Genomic DNA, 13,769 nt, shown 5'->3' on the forward strand with positions numbered 1-13,769 from the left:
ATCTAAAAAACATTTATAGTGATTATTGTCTTTATCATTTGAATTACTTCATTAAGTTTACCGATACGGTATAAAAACTTAATGCATATTTAAGAAAAGCTATGAAAAAAAGGGGATGTACCAAAAGTGTGAATTTCACAACTCCAGGGTTTTGACTCTAGAACGGGTCAAAATTATTCATTTCACATAATTATTACATATATTACATGCTGTAAAGCCTTTCATCAGCATAGGCACTGTTGAGAGCATTTAAGTTGTAAGAACACATCGTGATTTATACTTTTGTTGAATATTAGAATTTAGCTGAGATATTCAGAACAGGATTTTTTTTTCTAGATGTCTTGGCCCTTATGTCTAGTAATCCTTTTAACTAGTACTCAGGTGACCGATAAGGTCTGTAGACCTCTTGTTTTTATTGTAGAACTATCTATTACTATTGAAAAACGAAGGAGAAGTTCGCGTTTCAGACATCAAAGCCCCAGGAATTCACAGACAGCTAAATATGCCTGTCTTTACAAATGCCATTGTTTACGATAAATCTGAACAACCATTGGCTAAAGGTAAATTTTAACTTATGTAAATACAGTTTTGGAAAGATTTGTCGGAACACTTCTTATAGATATATTTTATATCAGGAAGAGTGCATGAATTACATTTGAGTGCTTTCCACATTTCTCGTTAGATCACTGTAGTGTGAGAAATGGTGATTGTGAACATACATGTATTCCAAATCCAGACGGGACACGAGATTGTAAATGCCGCCTGGGGTTTAAAATGAAGACGGACCAGAAATCCTGCGAGTCTTGTAAGTTCGTTTGGCGAATTTGTTACTCTTTTTAAAAGCAGGAGATGCTTACTCTTCCTAGGCACCTGATCCCACCTCTGGTATATCTAGGGGTCCGCGTTTGCCCAACTCTCTATTTTGTATTGCTTATAGGAGTTATGAGATTGATCACTGTTCGTTATCTTCGCCTTTATAGGAGTTATGAGATTGATCACTGTTCGTTATCTTCGCCTTTATAGGAGTTATGAGATTGATCACTGTTCGTTATCATCACCTTTATAGGAGTTATAAGATCGATCACTATTCGTTATCTTCACCTTTATAGGAGTTGAGATTGATCACTGTTCGTTATCTTCAACTTTATAGGAGTTATGAGATTGATCACTGTTCGTTATCTTCACCTTTATAGGAGTTATGAGATTGATCACTGTTGGTTATCTTCACCTTTATAGGAGTTATGAGATTGATCACTGTTTGTTATTTTCGCATTTATAGGAGTTATTAGATTGATCACTGTTCGTTATCTTCACCTTTATAGGAGTTATGAGATTGATCACTGTTCGTTATCTTCACCTTTATAGGAGTTATGAGATTGATCACTGTTCGTTATCTTCACCTTTATAGGAGTTATAAGATCGATCACTATTCGTTATCTTCACCTTTATAGGAGTTGAGATTGATCACTGTTCGTTATCTTCACCTTTATAGGAGTGGAGATTGATCACTGTTCGTTATCTTCACCTTTATAGGAGTGTATGAGATTGATCACTGTTCGTTATCTTCACCTTTATAGGAGTGTATGAGATTGATCACTGTTCGATATCTTCACCTTTATAGGAGTTATGAGATTGATCATTGTTCGTTATCTTCACCTTTATAGGAGTTATGAGACTGATCACTGTTCGTTATCTTCACCTTTATAGGAGTTGAGATTGATCACTGTTCGTTATCTTCACCTTTATAGGAGTTATGAGATTGATCACTGTTCGTTATCTTCACCTTTATAGGAGTTATGAGACTGATCACTGTTCGTTATCTTCACCTTTATAGGAGTTATGAGATTGATCACTGTTCATTATTTTCACCTTTATAGGAGTTGAGATTGATCACTGTTCGTTATCTTTACCTTTATAGGAGTTGTGAGATTGATCACTGTTCGTTATCTTCACCTTTATAGGAGTTATGAGACTGATCACTGTTCGTTATCTTCACCTTTATAGGAGTTGAGATTGATCACTGTTCGTTATCTTCACCTTTATAGGAGTGTATGAAATTGATCACTGTTCGTTATCTTCACCTTTATAGGAGTTATGAGATTGATCACTGTTCGTTATCATCACCTTTATAGGAGTTATGAGATTGATCACTGTTCGTTATCTTCACCTTTATAGGAGTTGAGATTGATCACTGTTCGTTATCTTCAACTTTATAGGAGTTATGAGATTGATCACTGTTCGTTATCTTCACCTTTATAGGAGTTATGAGATTGATCACTGTTCGTTATCTTCACCTTTATAGGAGTTATGAGACTGATCACTGTTCGTTATCTTCACCTTTATAGTAGTTGAGATTGATCACTGTTCGTTATCTTCACCTTTATAGGAGTTGAGATTGATCACTGTTCGTTATCTTCACCTTTATAGGAGTTATGAGATTGATCACTGTTCGTTATCTTCACCTTTATAGGAGTTATGAGACTGATCACTGTTCGTTATCTTCACCTTTATAGGAGTTGAGATTGATCACTGTTCGTTATCTTCACCTTTATAGGAGTTATGAGACTGATCACTGTTCGTTATCTTCACCTTTATAGGAGTTGAGATTGATCACTGTTCGTTATCTTCACCTTTATAGGAATGGAGATTGATCACTGTTCGTTATCTTCACCTTTATAGGAGTGTATGAGATTGATCACTGTTCGTTATCTTCACCTTTATAGGAGTGTATGAGATTGATCACTGTTCGATATCTTCACCTTTATAGGAGTTATGAGATTGATCACTGTTCGTTATCTTCACCTTTATAGGAGTTATGAGATTGATCACTGTTCGTTATCTTCACCTTTATAGGAGTTATGAGACTGATCACTGTTCGTTATCTTCACCTTTATAGGAGTTGAGATTGATCACTGTTCGTTATCTTCACCTTTATAGGAGTTATGAGACTGATCACTGTTCGTTATCTTCACCTTTATAGGAGTTGAGATTGATCACTGTTCGTTATCTTCACCTTTATAGGAGTGGAGATTGATCACTGTTCGTTATCTTCACCTTTATAGGAGTGTATGAGATTGATCACTGTTCGATATCTTCACCTTTATAGGAGTTATGAGATTGATCATTGTTCGTTATCTTCACCTTTATAGGAGTTATGAGATTGATCACTGTTCGTTATCTTCACCTTTGTCGGAGTTGAGATTGATCACTGTTCGTTATCTTCACCTTTATAGGAGTTATGAGATTGATCACTGTTCGTTATCTTCACCTTTATAGGAGTTATGAGACTGATCGCTGTTCGTTATCTTCACCTTTATAGGAGTTGAGATTGATCACTGTTCGTTATCTTCACCTTTATAGGAGTTGAGATTGATCACTGTTCGTTATCTTCACCTTTATAGGAGTTATGAGATTGATCACTGTTCGTTATCTTCACCTTTATAGGAGTTGAGATTGATCACTGTTCGTTATCTTCACCTTTATAGGAGTTATGAGATTGATCACTGTTCGTTATCTTCACCTTTATAGGAGTGGAGATTGATCACTGTTCGTTATCTTCACCTTTATAGGAGTGTATGAGATTGATCACTGTTCGTTATCTTCACCTTTATAGGAGTGTATGAGATTGATCACTGTTCGATATCTTCACCTTTATAGGAGTTATGAGATTGATCATTGTTCGTTATCTTCACCTTTATAGGAGTTATGAGACTGATCACTGTTCGTTATCTTCACCTTTATAGGAGTTGAGATTGATCACTGTTCGTTATCTTCACCTTTATAGGAGTTATGAGATTGATCACTGTTCGTTATCTTCACCTTTATAGGAGTTATGAGACTGATCACTGTTCGTTATCTTCACCTTTATAGGAGTTATGAGATTGATCACTGTTCATTATTTTCACCTTTATAGGAGTTGAGATTGATCACTGTTCGTTATCTTTACCTTTATAGGAGTTGTGAGATTGATCACTGTTCGTTATCTTCACCTTTATAGGAGTTATGAGACTGATCACTGTTCGTTATCTTCACCTTTATAGGAGTTGAGATTGATCACTGTTCGTTATCTTCACCTTTATAGGAGTGTATGAAATTGATCACTGTTCGTTATCTTCACCTTTATAGGAGTTATGAGATTGATCACTGTTCGTTATCATCACCTTTATAGGAGTTATGAGATTGATCACTGTTCGTTATCTTCACCTTTATAGGAGTTGAGATTGATCACTGTTCGTTATCTTCAACTTTATAGGAGTTATGAGATTGATCACTGTTCGTTATCTTCACCTTTATAGGAGTTATGAGATTGATCACTGTTCGTTATCTTCACCTTTATAGGAGTTATGAGACTGATCACTGTTCGTTATCTTCACCTTTATAGTAGTTGAGATTGATCACTGTTCGTTATCTTCACCTTTATAGGAGTTGAGATTGATCACTGTTCGTTATCTTCACCTTTATAGGAGTTATGAGATTGATCACTGTTCGTTATCTTCACCTTTATAGGAGTTATGAGACTGATCACTGTTCGTTATCTTCACCTTTATAGGAGTTGAGATTGATCACTGTTCGTTATCTTCACCTTTATAGGAGTTATGAGACTGATCACTGTTCGTTATCTTCACCTTTATAGGAGTTGAGATTGATCACTGTTCGTTATCTTCACCTTTATAGGAATGGAGATTGATCACTGTTCGTTATCTTCACCTTTATAGGAGTGTATGAGATTGATCACTGTTCGTTATCTTCACCTTTATAGGAGTGTATGAGATTGATCACTGTTCGATATCTTCACCTTTATAGGAGTTATGAGATTGATCACTGTTCGTTATCTTCACCTTTATAGGAGTTATGAGATTGATCACTGTTCGTTATCTTCACCTTTATAGGAGTTATGAGACTGATCACTGTTCGTTATCTTCACCTTTATAGGAGTTGAGATTGATCACTGTTCGTTATCTTCACCTTTATAGGAGTTATGAGACTGATCACTGTTCGTTATCTTCACCTTTATAGGAGTTGAGATTGATCACTGTTCGTTATCTTCACCTTTATAGGAGTGGAGATTGATCACTGTTCGTTATCTTCACCTTTATAGGAGTGTATGAGATTGATCACTGTTCGATATCTTCACCTTTATAGGAGTTATGAGATTGATCATTGTTCGTTATCTTCACCTTTATAGGAGTTATGAGATTGATCACTGTTCGTTATCTTCACCTTTGTCGGAGTTGAGATTGATCACTGTTCGTTATCTTCACCTTTATAGGAGTTATGAGATTGATCACTGTTCGTTATCTTCACCTTTATAGGAGTTATGAGACTGATCGCTGTTCGTTATCTTCACCTTTATAGGAGTTGAGATTGATCACTGTTCGTTATCTTCACCTTTATAGGAGTTGAGATTGATCACTGTTCGTTATCTTCACCTTTATAGGAGTTATGAGATTGATCACTGTTCGTTATCTTCACCTTTATAGGAGTTGAGATTGATCACTGTTCGTTATCTTCACCTTTATAGGAGTTATGAGATTGATCACTGTTCGTTATCTTCTCTTTTTCATCCAACGTGTCTAAAGCATCTAACATAACGTAGTTCTATATTTTCATTTGATCATAATTTGGTAACATAGAAAAACATTTTCGGCTACTTCCTATAAACGACAGCACGTTAATATACAAGCGCTGAGCAAAGGCTTAAATTTTGCAGCTCTTCTTCGGCAATGGTGACGTCTCCATATGAGTGCAAAATCCCCAAGTGGGACGTCAAACAATATACCATCAATCAACCGCTAAACCGACGTCAATGGAAAAAGAATGTTTTAAATGTTTTTGAAACAAATGTAATCTTTTTACATTTCACACGTATTGCTAATCTCCGCCTTGTTTCCATCTTGTCATGTACGTGTACTTTAATCATCTGTCAAGTAAGCATGTGAATATGTCTATTCCTATTATTTTGTGAGACTAAGGACGGCCTCATAGTTTGAATTAAGCTCCCTTTGTTTTAATATGTCGCCTTTGAATATAGGATTATATGGTTTAAAGATTGTTTTCTGGCAATTGCGTTACAAGGATGTGATGGGGCCTACACCAGAGTCCTTTATAATACATTCATTCGCGCAGTATGTGATGACTTAGGGAAGTTGAATAAAATTCAAAACCTCAGCATCGTTGTATCCTCGAATTGACGTTATATAACGGGAGAGATTTTCAAAGAAAATATTATCTTTGTAAATATTGAAGTATTTTATGTCACAATTTAACAGTATTAATCACATAATTTTACTTGGAAGTGGTATAAGAAATTGTCACGTTTTCCTGACATGATCTGATGATACTCGTAACATCACGGGAACACAATCCAGTGCTTAAGCTTACTGACAATGTTTGACGTAGCAGATATCACAAAGTCTTTTTACATTTTTTCTAATTTTATTCTTTTTTATCATTTTTAAAAATTCATTTAATTGTAGGAGGTATTCGTGCCAAAGTTAGTAATCTTACGAAAGAAAAGGGAAACATTGACATTTTTTCGTGGTTTTTTTTTTAACGCTGTTTGTTCATACTTAGTAGATTACGTCGTATGTGAAAAGTCATCAATCTCATAATTCCAATAAAGAATACAAAATCAAGCGTTGGACAAACATGGACCACTGGACACACCAGAGGTGAGATCAGGTACCTAGGAGGAGTAAGCATATCCTATTGACCTGTCACAACCGCCATAAGCCCTTTATCTTGATCAGGTAAAATGAGTAATCCATAGTCAAAATCAGCATGTAAAGAACAGCCTAACAATAAAAATAAAACTCACCAGACAGCATTCGACTTAACGACGGGTTGTACTTGCAAATAAGATCATAATTACCATAGAATTTGTGAAATGCTGACTTTAAACGAGACTGTTGAAACCCCTTTAATATCAACTGATTTGTCAGTAGGGAACCCCGATTTAAAAATTTACCATATATAGAACATGCTCTCGCGTATCGAATCGGTTGGGATACATTAACACCATATGCAAATGATAATGGAATATTGATTTATGAATATGGGAAGTGACCACGGAAAGTTGAAGTCATCCCGTTTGTCATAAAGTTCTGTTGTCCGTTTGCCGTTAACATTTATGTTCTATGATAGGTGAAGATAACGAACAGTGATCAATCTCATAACTCCTATAAGCAACACAAAATAGATAATTGGGCAAACACGGACCCCTGGACAAACCAGATGTGGGATTAGGTGCCTAGGAGAAGTAAGCATCCCCTGTTGACCGGTCACACCCGCCGTTAGCCCTATATCCTGATCAGGTAAACACAGTTATCCGTAGTCAAAATTAGTGTGCCAAGAACGGCCTAACAATCGGTATGAAACACGTCAGACAGCATTTAACCCAATGATAGGTTGTATTGACGAACTAGATCGTTATAACGACCATAGAATTTGAGAAATGCTGACTTCAATCAAGACTGTTGAAACCCCGGTACCATCAACTTGTTTGTCCGTACATATTGTAGCTTGCTTCGATTTAAAAACTGACCATCAAGCAGAACAAGCTCTTGCATATCGAATCAGTTGAGAGATATAAACACCATATGCAGGTGATAATGGAATATTGCTACATAAATATGGGAAGTTGACGATGGAGTAGCTGAAATCATCCCGTTTGTCATACAGTTGAGTTGTCAGTTTGCCGTGAATGTGTACTTTCAATAAAATATTCGAAGATGAAGCAGATATGGAAGACTCTGTGGTGTCTTATATTTCGAGATAACTGGGACATATTAAATCAACATATGAATGAGTTGAGTTGAAGGCCACAGCAAGATATTTTTTTCTTTTCATGTTTTGAATAAATACTGCCTCGTAAAAATATAAAAACAGAACGACTAATAAAGGAGCACAATTTTAACCCATGGGAATTCCAACAGATTGTTGAAAGACTTTATCTCTAAAGACCACGTAGATATCGTCAATGAGGAATTCCAGCATCTTTTTAATATCAATTTCAGAGAGCTTGTGCGTAGAATCAGAGTGATGTGTAACAAAGTATTTTTTTTTAAAAATGACCAATCAAAATATACATATTTCCATGTTCCATTTTTATTGAAGAAGAGCTAGCTATGATGTCAAAAAGCCTAGTCTTTGATTTATCGTAGGGAATTGTCGTGTAAAGTGTTGAACAGTTTCACGTTTTGATGCTGTTGATTTGGGAAAAGTTTTGTGATTTCAAATTTACTAGAAATTTGATAAATATCCCTCCCTGCTTAATGACCAAAAGCTCCAAGCACAGGCCGCCTAGATTTTGCAGCCCTTCACCGGCAATGGCGACGTCTCCATATGAGTGAAAAATTCTCGAGCGGGGCATTAAACGGTAGACAACCAACCAACCAACCCAATATCCTTATCACATTATATATTACAAGTATATATGTAAATTGTATCGGATTTTCTTTTTGAACCATGAATTTTATATCGTAGTGGGATCACCTAACAAACCTATTTAGTCGTATTAAATTTGTTTTTATTGACCGTGAATTTCATCGTAGTGCTATTAACAAAGCGGCCTATCTGTGTTTAACTGGCTTTTATTTACGGTGATATCAATCGTAATGGGATCACCAACACTGTAACAAACCTATTATCTATTTAGTAGTACAAGTTGTATTAAATTTGCTTTTATTGACTATGATTACTATCGTATTAGAATCACCCAACAAACCTATTTAGTAGTACAAGTTCTATTGAATTATATTGACTGTGATTACTATCGTAATAGAATCAACCAACAAATCTATTTAGTAGGCCTAGCACTCACTAACTTTAATTTACAAGTTTGTACTTTAGTTCCATTACAGAGCAGCTTTGTCTTGACTGTTGACTTTACTCACGCAACCATTTTCCAAGTGTCAATGGTCGATGCTAATGTTGTTGCAATTGATGTCAACGAGACAATCCGCCCAGTGAATGCGATCTTCCACCCCCGTAAACACGACCTGATCTACTCTGATGCGATGTTCAGAGAGATACGGCAGCTGTCAATGTCAGGCCACGAGTCTATAACACTGACTCATACAGGTAGGTAAGGTCATGTGACCACCTATACACTGAGGGCATCAGGGGGACTCAATAAATCCAATCAATAAAACAGTTCCCGACTACCACTAATAATGCTTTGCTGTTTCGGTTAATATGTCAGTAGGTGTTTTGTAGAGTTGACTTGGTATTTAAAAAACGGATGGGGTAAATTCTATTATTTGCTAATATCAATGAGTTTAAAATAGACAGTTAGACTTTCATATTTGACTTTTTAATTGAGAGATAATATCTGTACATCTCAATAAGATTTCAATGGAATGGCAATCGAAGGGTCGTCATTCCACCCTCCGAGCAAGAACAATACAATAATTGAACGTTTCCACTTAAAATCCACAGGTCAATTCGAACCTCACGCCCTGGTGATTGAACCATCTACTGGACATCTTATATACTCCGCCGTCAGCACCAAGTCTTATATCGGAATACTAAACATAGAAACAAAGGAACGGAAAACGGTAGTTCCCGGATTGACGTCGGTTTACAACATTGCTATACATCCAAAGAAGGGGTACAATCATAGGACCTAAATTAAGATAGTGTTTGTCTCCCCTTTCTATTAAATCCACCATTTTGACCTATATCGGTTATATTCGTTCGCAAAAGTACAATGAAAATATTCAATCAGAGACCCACTTCTAGCAATTTCATGATAGGAGTTACACAAAAAGTTGCTCAAATAAAAAAGTTCTTACTTAGATATAGTTCAAATTGGGAAAGAAATAGTTGGAGATATTTTAGAGATGGGGTAATTTTTTGCGAAGTCAATCGAAAAGGAGACACAAACTCTGATTTAGGTCCAAGTCATAAATAAATATACTACTGTCAAACAAATCGATGTATAGCAGCTTTAACAAATATAGCAGCTTACATTAAAATGAAGAGTACCGCGAGTACATTGTATACTAGTGGATTTCACATCACTGTTCCAGATATCTGTTTTGGTCCGACCTCGTCTACTCGGCTTCCTACATCGGGCGTTCCTATCTGGATGGCTCTGCAATGATCAACCTTATTTTCAACGACATATCGCAGCCCAACAGCCTGACTCTGGATTATAGAAGTGAATTTACATCTTTCATATTGTATAGTACCATTTACGTTTATTGCTATAATCGAATCTTTAATTATTGTCTCAGAGAAACTGTGAACTTCCAAATGAAGTCAAATTTTGTAATCTTGGCTTTTGATGAGATCGATTTCAAGAAAACTTCCCACTACCATGTAGCATTCTTGACTGGTATCATTTCATTAACGTTGTACTAACCCCTAGGGGATTTGCTGTACTGGACGGATGGAGAACTGAGCACGATTAACTACTGCGATCTGGACGGAGGAAGCCGTGGGGTTTTACTACAGGGCAACAGACAGAAGTTCATGCAGTTTGATATCAGTGGAGATTATTTTTATTACACTTCCTTAGACGATCAGTAAGTCACGTCAATGAAACATAGAATTAAAACAGATAAAGAATAGCATGTTGTTTAAGACAGTGGCGGATCTAATGGGGGCACGTAGGTTGCAACCCTCATCCACCCTTTGGTTGAAAATTCACACAAAAAATGTCTTTGTAGCGTTCGCTTTATGACCGGAAGAAATAAACCATCTAAAGATCGAACCCCTTTTTAAACATTTCGTGTTATAGAATTATTGTAACGCAGAGAAAAAAAAATCTCTTATCTCTTTTCAGGAAAATAACAAAAGCCTCTTTATCAAATGCAAAAGAGGTCACGTGGATGAGTTATTTAGCAAATTTTGGAAAACTTCAATCGCTGAAAGCGTATGGAGAAAATATTATACCAGGTAAAGAAATTGATCACGTGATTGACATCAGGTGTTTACCTGTCACCCTTTTAAGGACTGTGTATAATACATTCATTCTCCCTGCAGTCAATGACGTGTGCTCCGTAGCTAATGGCCGGTGCAGCACATTCTGTCTGCCTTCCTTCAGATATCGCAAATGCGCATGTCCAGATGGAGTGAAGCTTCTAGCTGATAAAAGGACCTGCAGTGGAGGTAACCCTATAAATAAAAACTGCAAAAATGTTATCAAAAGGAAATGAAAAACGAAAACTAATTGCTCGTATTTGTTAATATCTAAGTTCTCTTCTTCCAAGGGGAGACTTACTGTTTTTGTACTTTTTGTCCGTCTGATAGTCACAAAATCTTGTGAACGCTTCTCCTCCTATATTGCTATCGGAAAGACTTGAAACTTGTACAATACTTTGTTGAGATATTTTCCTAAACGTTATAGCGGATCTAAGAGGGGTGAAGGAGGTCAAATGAATTGTGAACGCTTATTATCCTATATGGCTTATCTAACAAAACGTGAAACTTTAAAATGTTTCATTGCCAATTGCAGATGTGCATATTGTTGGGACATAATCCTTAAAGTTATACTGGATTTAAGAGAGATGGAGGGTGTAAAATAGCTTGTAATTCTTCTTGCAATGGTTGGTTGGTTGTATATTGTTAAACGCCCCACACGAGAATTTTTTACTGATATAGAGACGTCACCATTGCCGGTGAAGTTCTACAAAATTTAGACCTATGCTCAGCGCTTACGGCCTCTGAGCAGGGAAGAATCTCTATTGTGCCACACCTGTTGTGACACGGGGTATTGGTTTTTGCGGTCTCATCCGAAGGACCACCCCATTTAGTCGCCTCTTACAAAAAGCATGGGTACTGAGGACCAATTCTAACCCGGATCCCCGGGGATGGGGTACTGAGGACCAATTCTAACCCGGATCCCCGGGGTGGGGTACTGAGGACCTATTCTAACCCGGATCTACACGGGTTGTGGTGTATTGGATGACCCTGAAACGTTGTACAGTGCTCATTTAATGTTATGAATATTATTGGGACCTTAGGATCCAATTATTATGTGTTCTCTCTTCCAGGGGGAGACTTTGTTTTTGTACTTTCTGTCCGTCTGTCTGTCACAAAATCTTGTGAACGTTTCTTCTCCTGTATGGCTCCATCGCCATTTGTAGACGTACATATCATCGGGACGTGAGGGTCCAATTATTTTCCTAAAAGTTATAGTGGATCTAAGAAGGGTGGAGGGTATAAGATAGCTTGTGAACGCTTCTCCTCGTATATGTCTTATCGGATAGACTTGAAATTTTGAACAATACTTCATTATCATTTAATAATGTTCACATTATTCTGACCCAGGGATGTGATATTTTCCTACAATTTACAGTAGCTCAAACAGGAGTGATTTACAGCTTTTTTTTTCGTGTACAAGGATATGTTCAATGTCCTACAGGTGCTTCAGCATAACAGTCATTATTTTTGTATGCAACAATGACATTGGTCACATCAATGTTGAATCTCTTCTGCATCTTTTTCCTCAGTGCACAAAGTGCAGTTCACAGTGTCTGTTTCTGCACATGATTTCTCCTCCATACCATGTAATTTGAAGCACTTTCAATTTGGGGAGCTGGGGAGACATTTGTTTTCAACAAAAACAAATTCTATTTTTTTCATCTAGAACTGTCCTAACGGGGCAGGTATTACTTTTTTCAGACAGCAATTGGATGCATACAGACATGGACAAACCAGTAATTACGTCAATGTTGTTCGCAGGGCATATTTCTCATTTTGAAATCTGGTATCTACATGTATCAATACAATTTTATCTTCTTTTAAGTTGTGAAATGTCCAGAGGATATTCCAAATGGCCAGTTGAAATCCGAATGTGCACCTTATATCGGTAATACCTGCACTTACACGTGCAATCCGGGCTTCACGGCGCGAGGCTCCAGCCAGAGGATTTCGTGTCTGGGAACCTGGAACGTGTCGTCCTTGGATACACTATGTAAGATTCGTAATTTGAACAATATCCGCTTTCGTTGGAAGTGAGATGTACCGATTCACGATTACATGCACATTACACGCACCTTATGTCCTGCACCATTTAAAAGATCCGTTAAAGGTGAATAAAAAGTGGAGATGATGAAAAATGATCAATCTCATAAATCCCATAAAGAAAACGAAATTAAGGGCAAGGCAAACACGGACTCCTGGAAAACCTAAGGTGAGATAAAGTGTCTAGGAGGAGTAAGCATCCCTTGTTGACCGGTCACACCCGTCGTGAGCCCGTTGGTTTGATCAGGTACGGCAACACGTCCGGCAGCATTCGACCTAATGACGTGATGTATTTGCAAGTTGAATCATTATAAAGACCATACAATATGCGAAATGCTGACTTGAAACGAAACTGTTGAAACCCATGAATCAAAGTTTACTATTAAAGAGAGGAACACCCTTAATCAGTTCGATTTGTTTAGTTTTTATGACCACCTTCACGGAAGAGGAGCATATTGCTTTGTACCTCTCGGTCGGTAGACCACATGTCCGCTCAATATCTTGAGAACCATTCACTTGATCGTTATATTTCATACATGGATTAATGAGTAGAAGAGGAACCCTGTTGATTTTCAGGTCAAAAGCTCAAGTTTCAATCCACTCTAGACATCGGAATATACTGTCCGTTCAATATCTTGAGAACCCTTTGCTAGACAGACATCAAACTTGGTACAATGGTTCATCTTAGGAATTGACTTTGAGGTCATATATAAGGTCAATGGTCAAACTGAACATAGGAATATACTCTCTGCTCAATATCTTGAGGAGACTTTGCTTGACAGACATGAAACTTGGTA

At 37.0% G+C, this 13,769-nt stretch overlaps 1 protein-coding gene across 1 annotated transcript in view; it reads left to right on the top strand.

Moving 5' to 3' along the window:
• Positions 1-13,769, top strand: part of LOC125678646 (low-density lipoprotein receptor-related protein 4-like) — a 31,167-nt gene that overhangs the window by 14,355 nt on the left and 3,043 nt on the right. Inside the window, exons 9-17 of the mRNA XM_056157515.1 lie at positions 422-560; positions 683-805; positions 8,851-9,081; positions 9,439-9,610; positions 10,032-10,162; positions 10,373-10,529; positions 10,790-10,902; positions 10,990-11,115; positions 12,755-12,922. Of these exons, the coding sequence (XP_056013490.1) occupies positions 422-560; positions 683-805; positions 8,851-9,081; positions 9,439-9,610; positions 10,032-10,162; positions 10,373-10,529; positions 10,790-10,902; positions 10,990-11,115; positions 12,755-12,922 (1,360 nt within the window). The remainder of the gene's footprint in view (positions 1-421; positions 561-682; positions 806-8,850; positions 9,082-9,438; positions 9,611-10,031; positions 10,163-10,372; positions 10,530-10,789; positions 10,903-10,989; positions 11,116-12,754; positions 12,923-13,769) is intronic.

This window comes from Ostrea edulis, chromosome 2 (genome assembly GCF_947568905.1).
Source record: "Ostrea edulis chromosome 2, xbOstEdul1.1, whole genome shotgun sequence".
Lineage (NCBI taxonomy): Eukaryota > Metazoa > Mollusca > Bivalvia > Ostreida > Ostreidae > Ostrea > Ostrea edulis.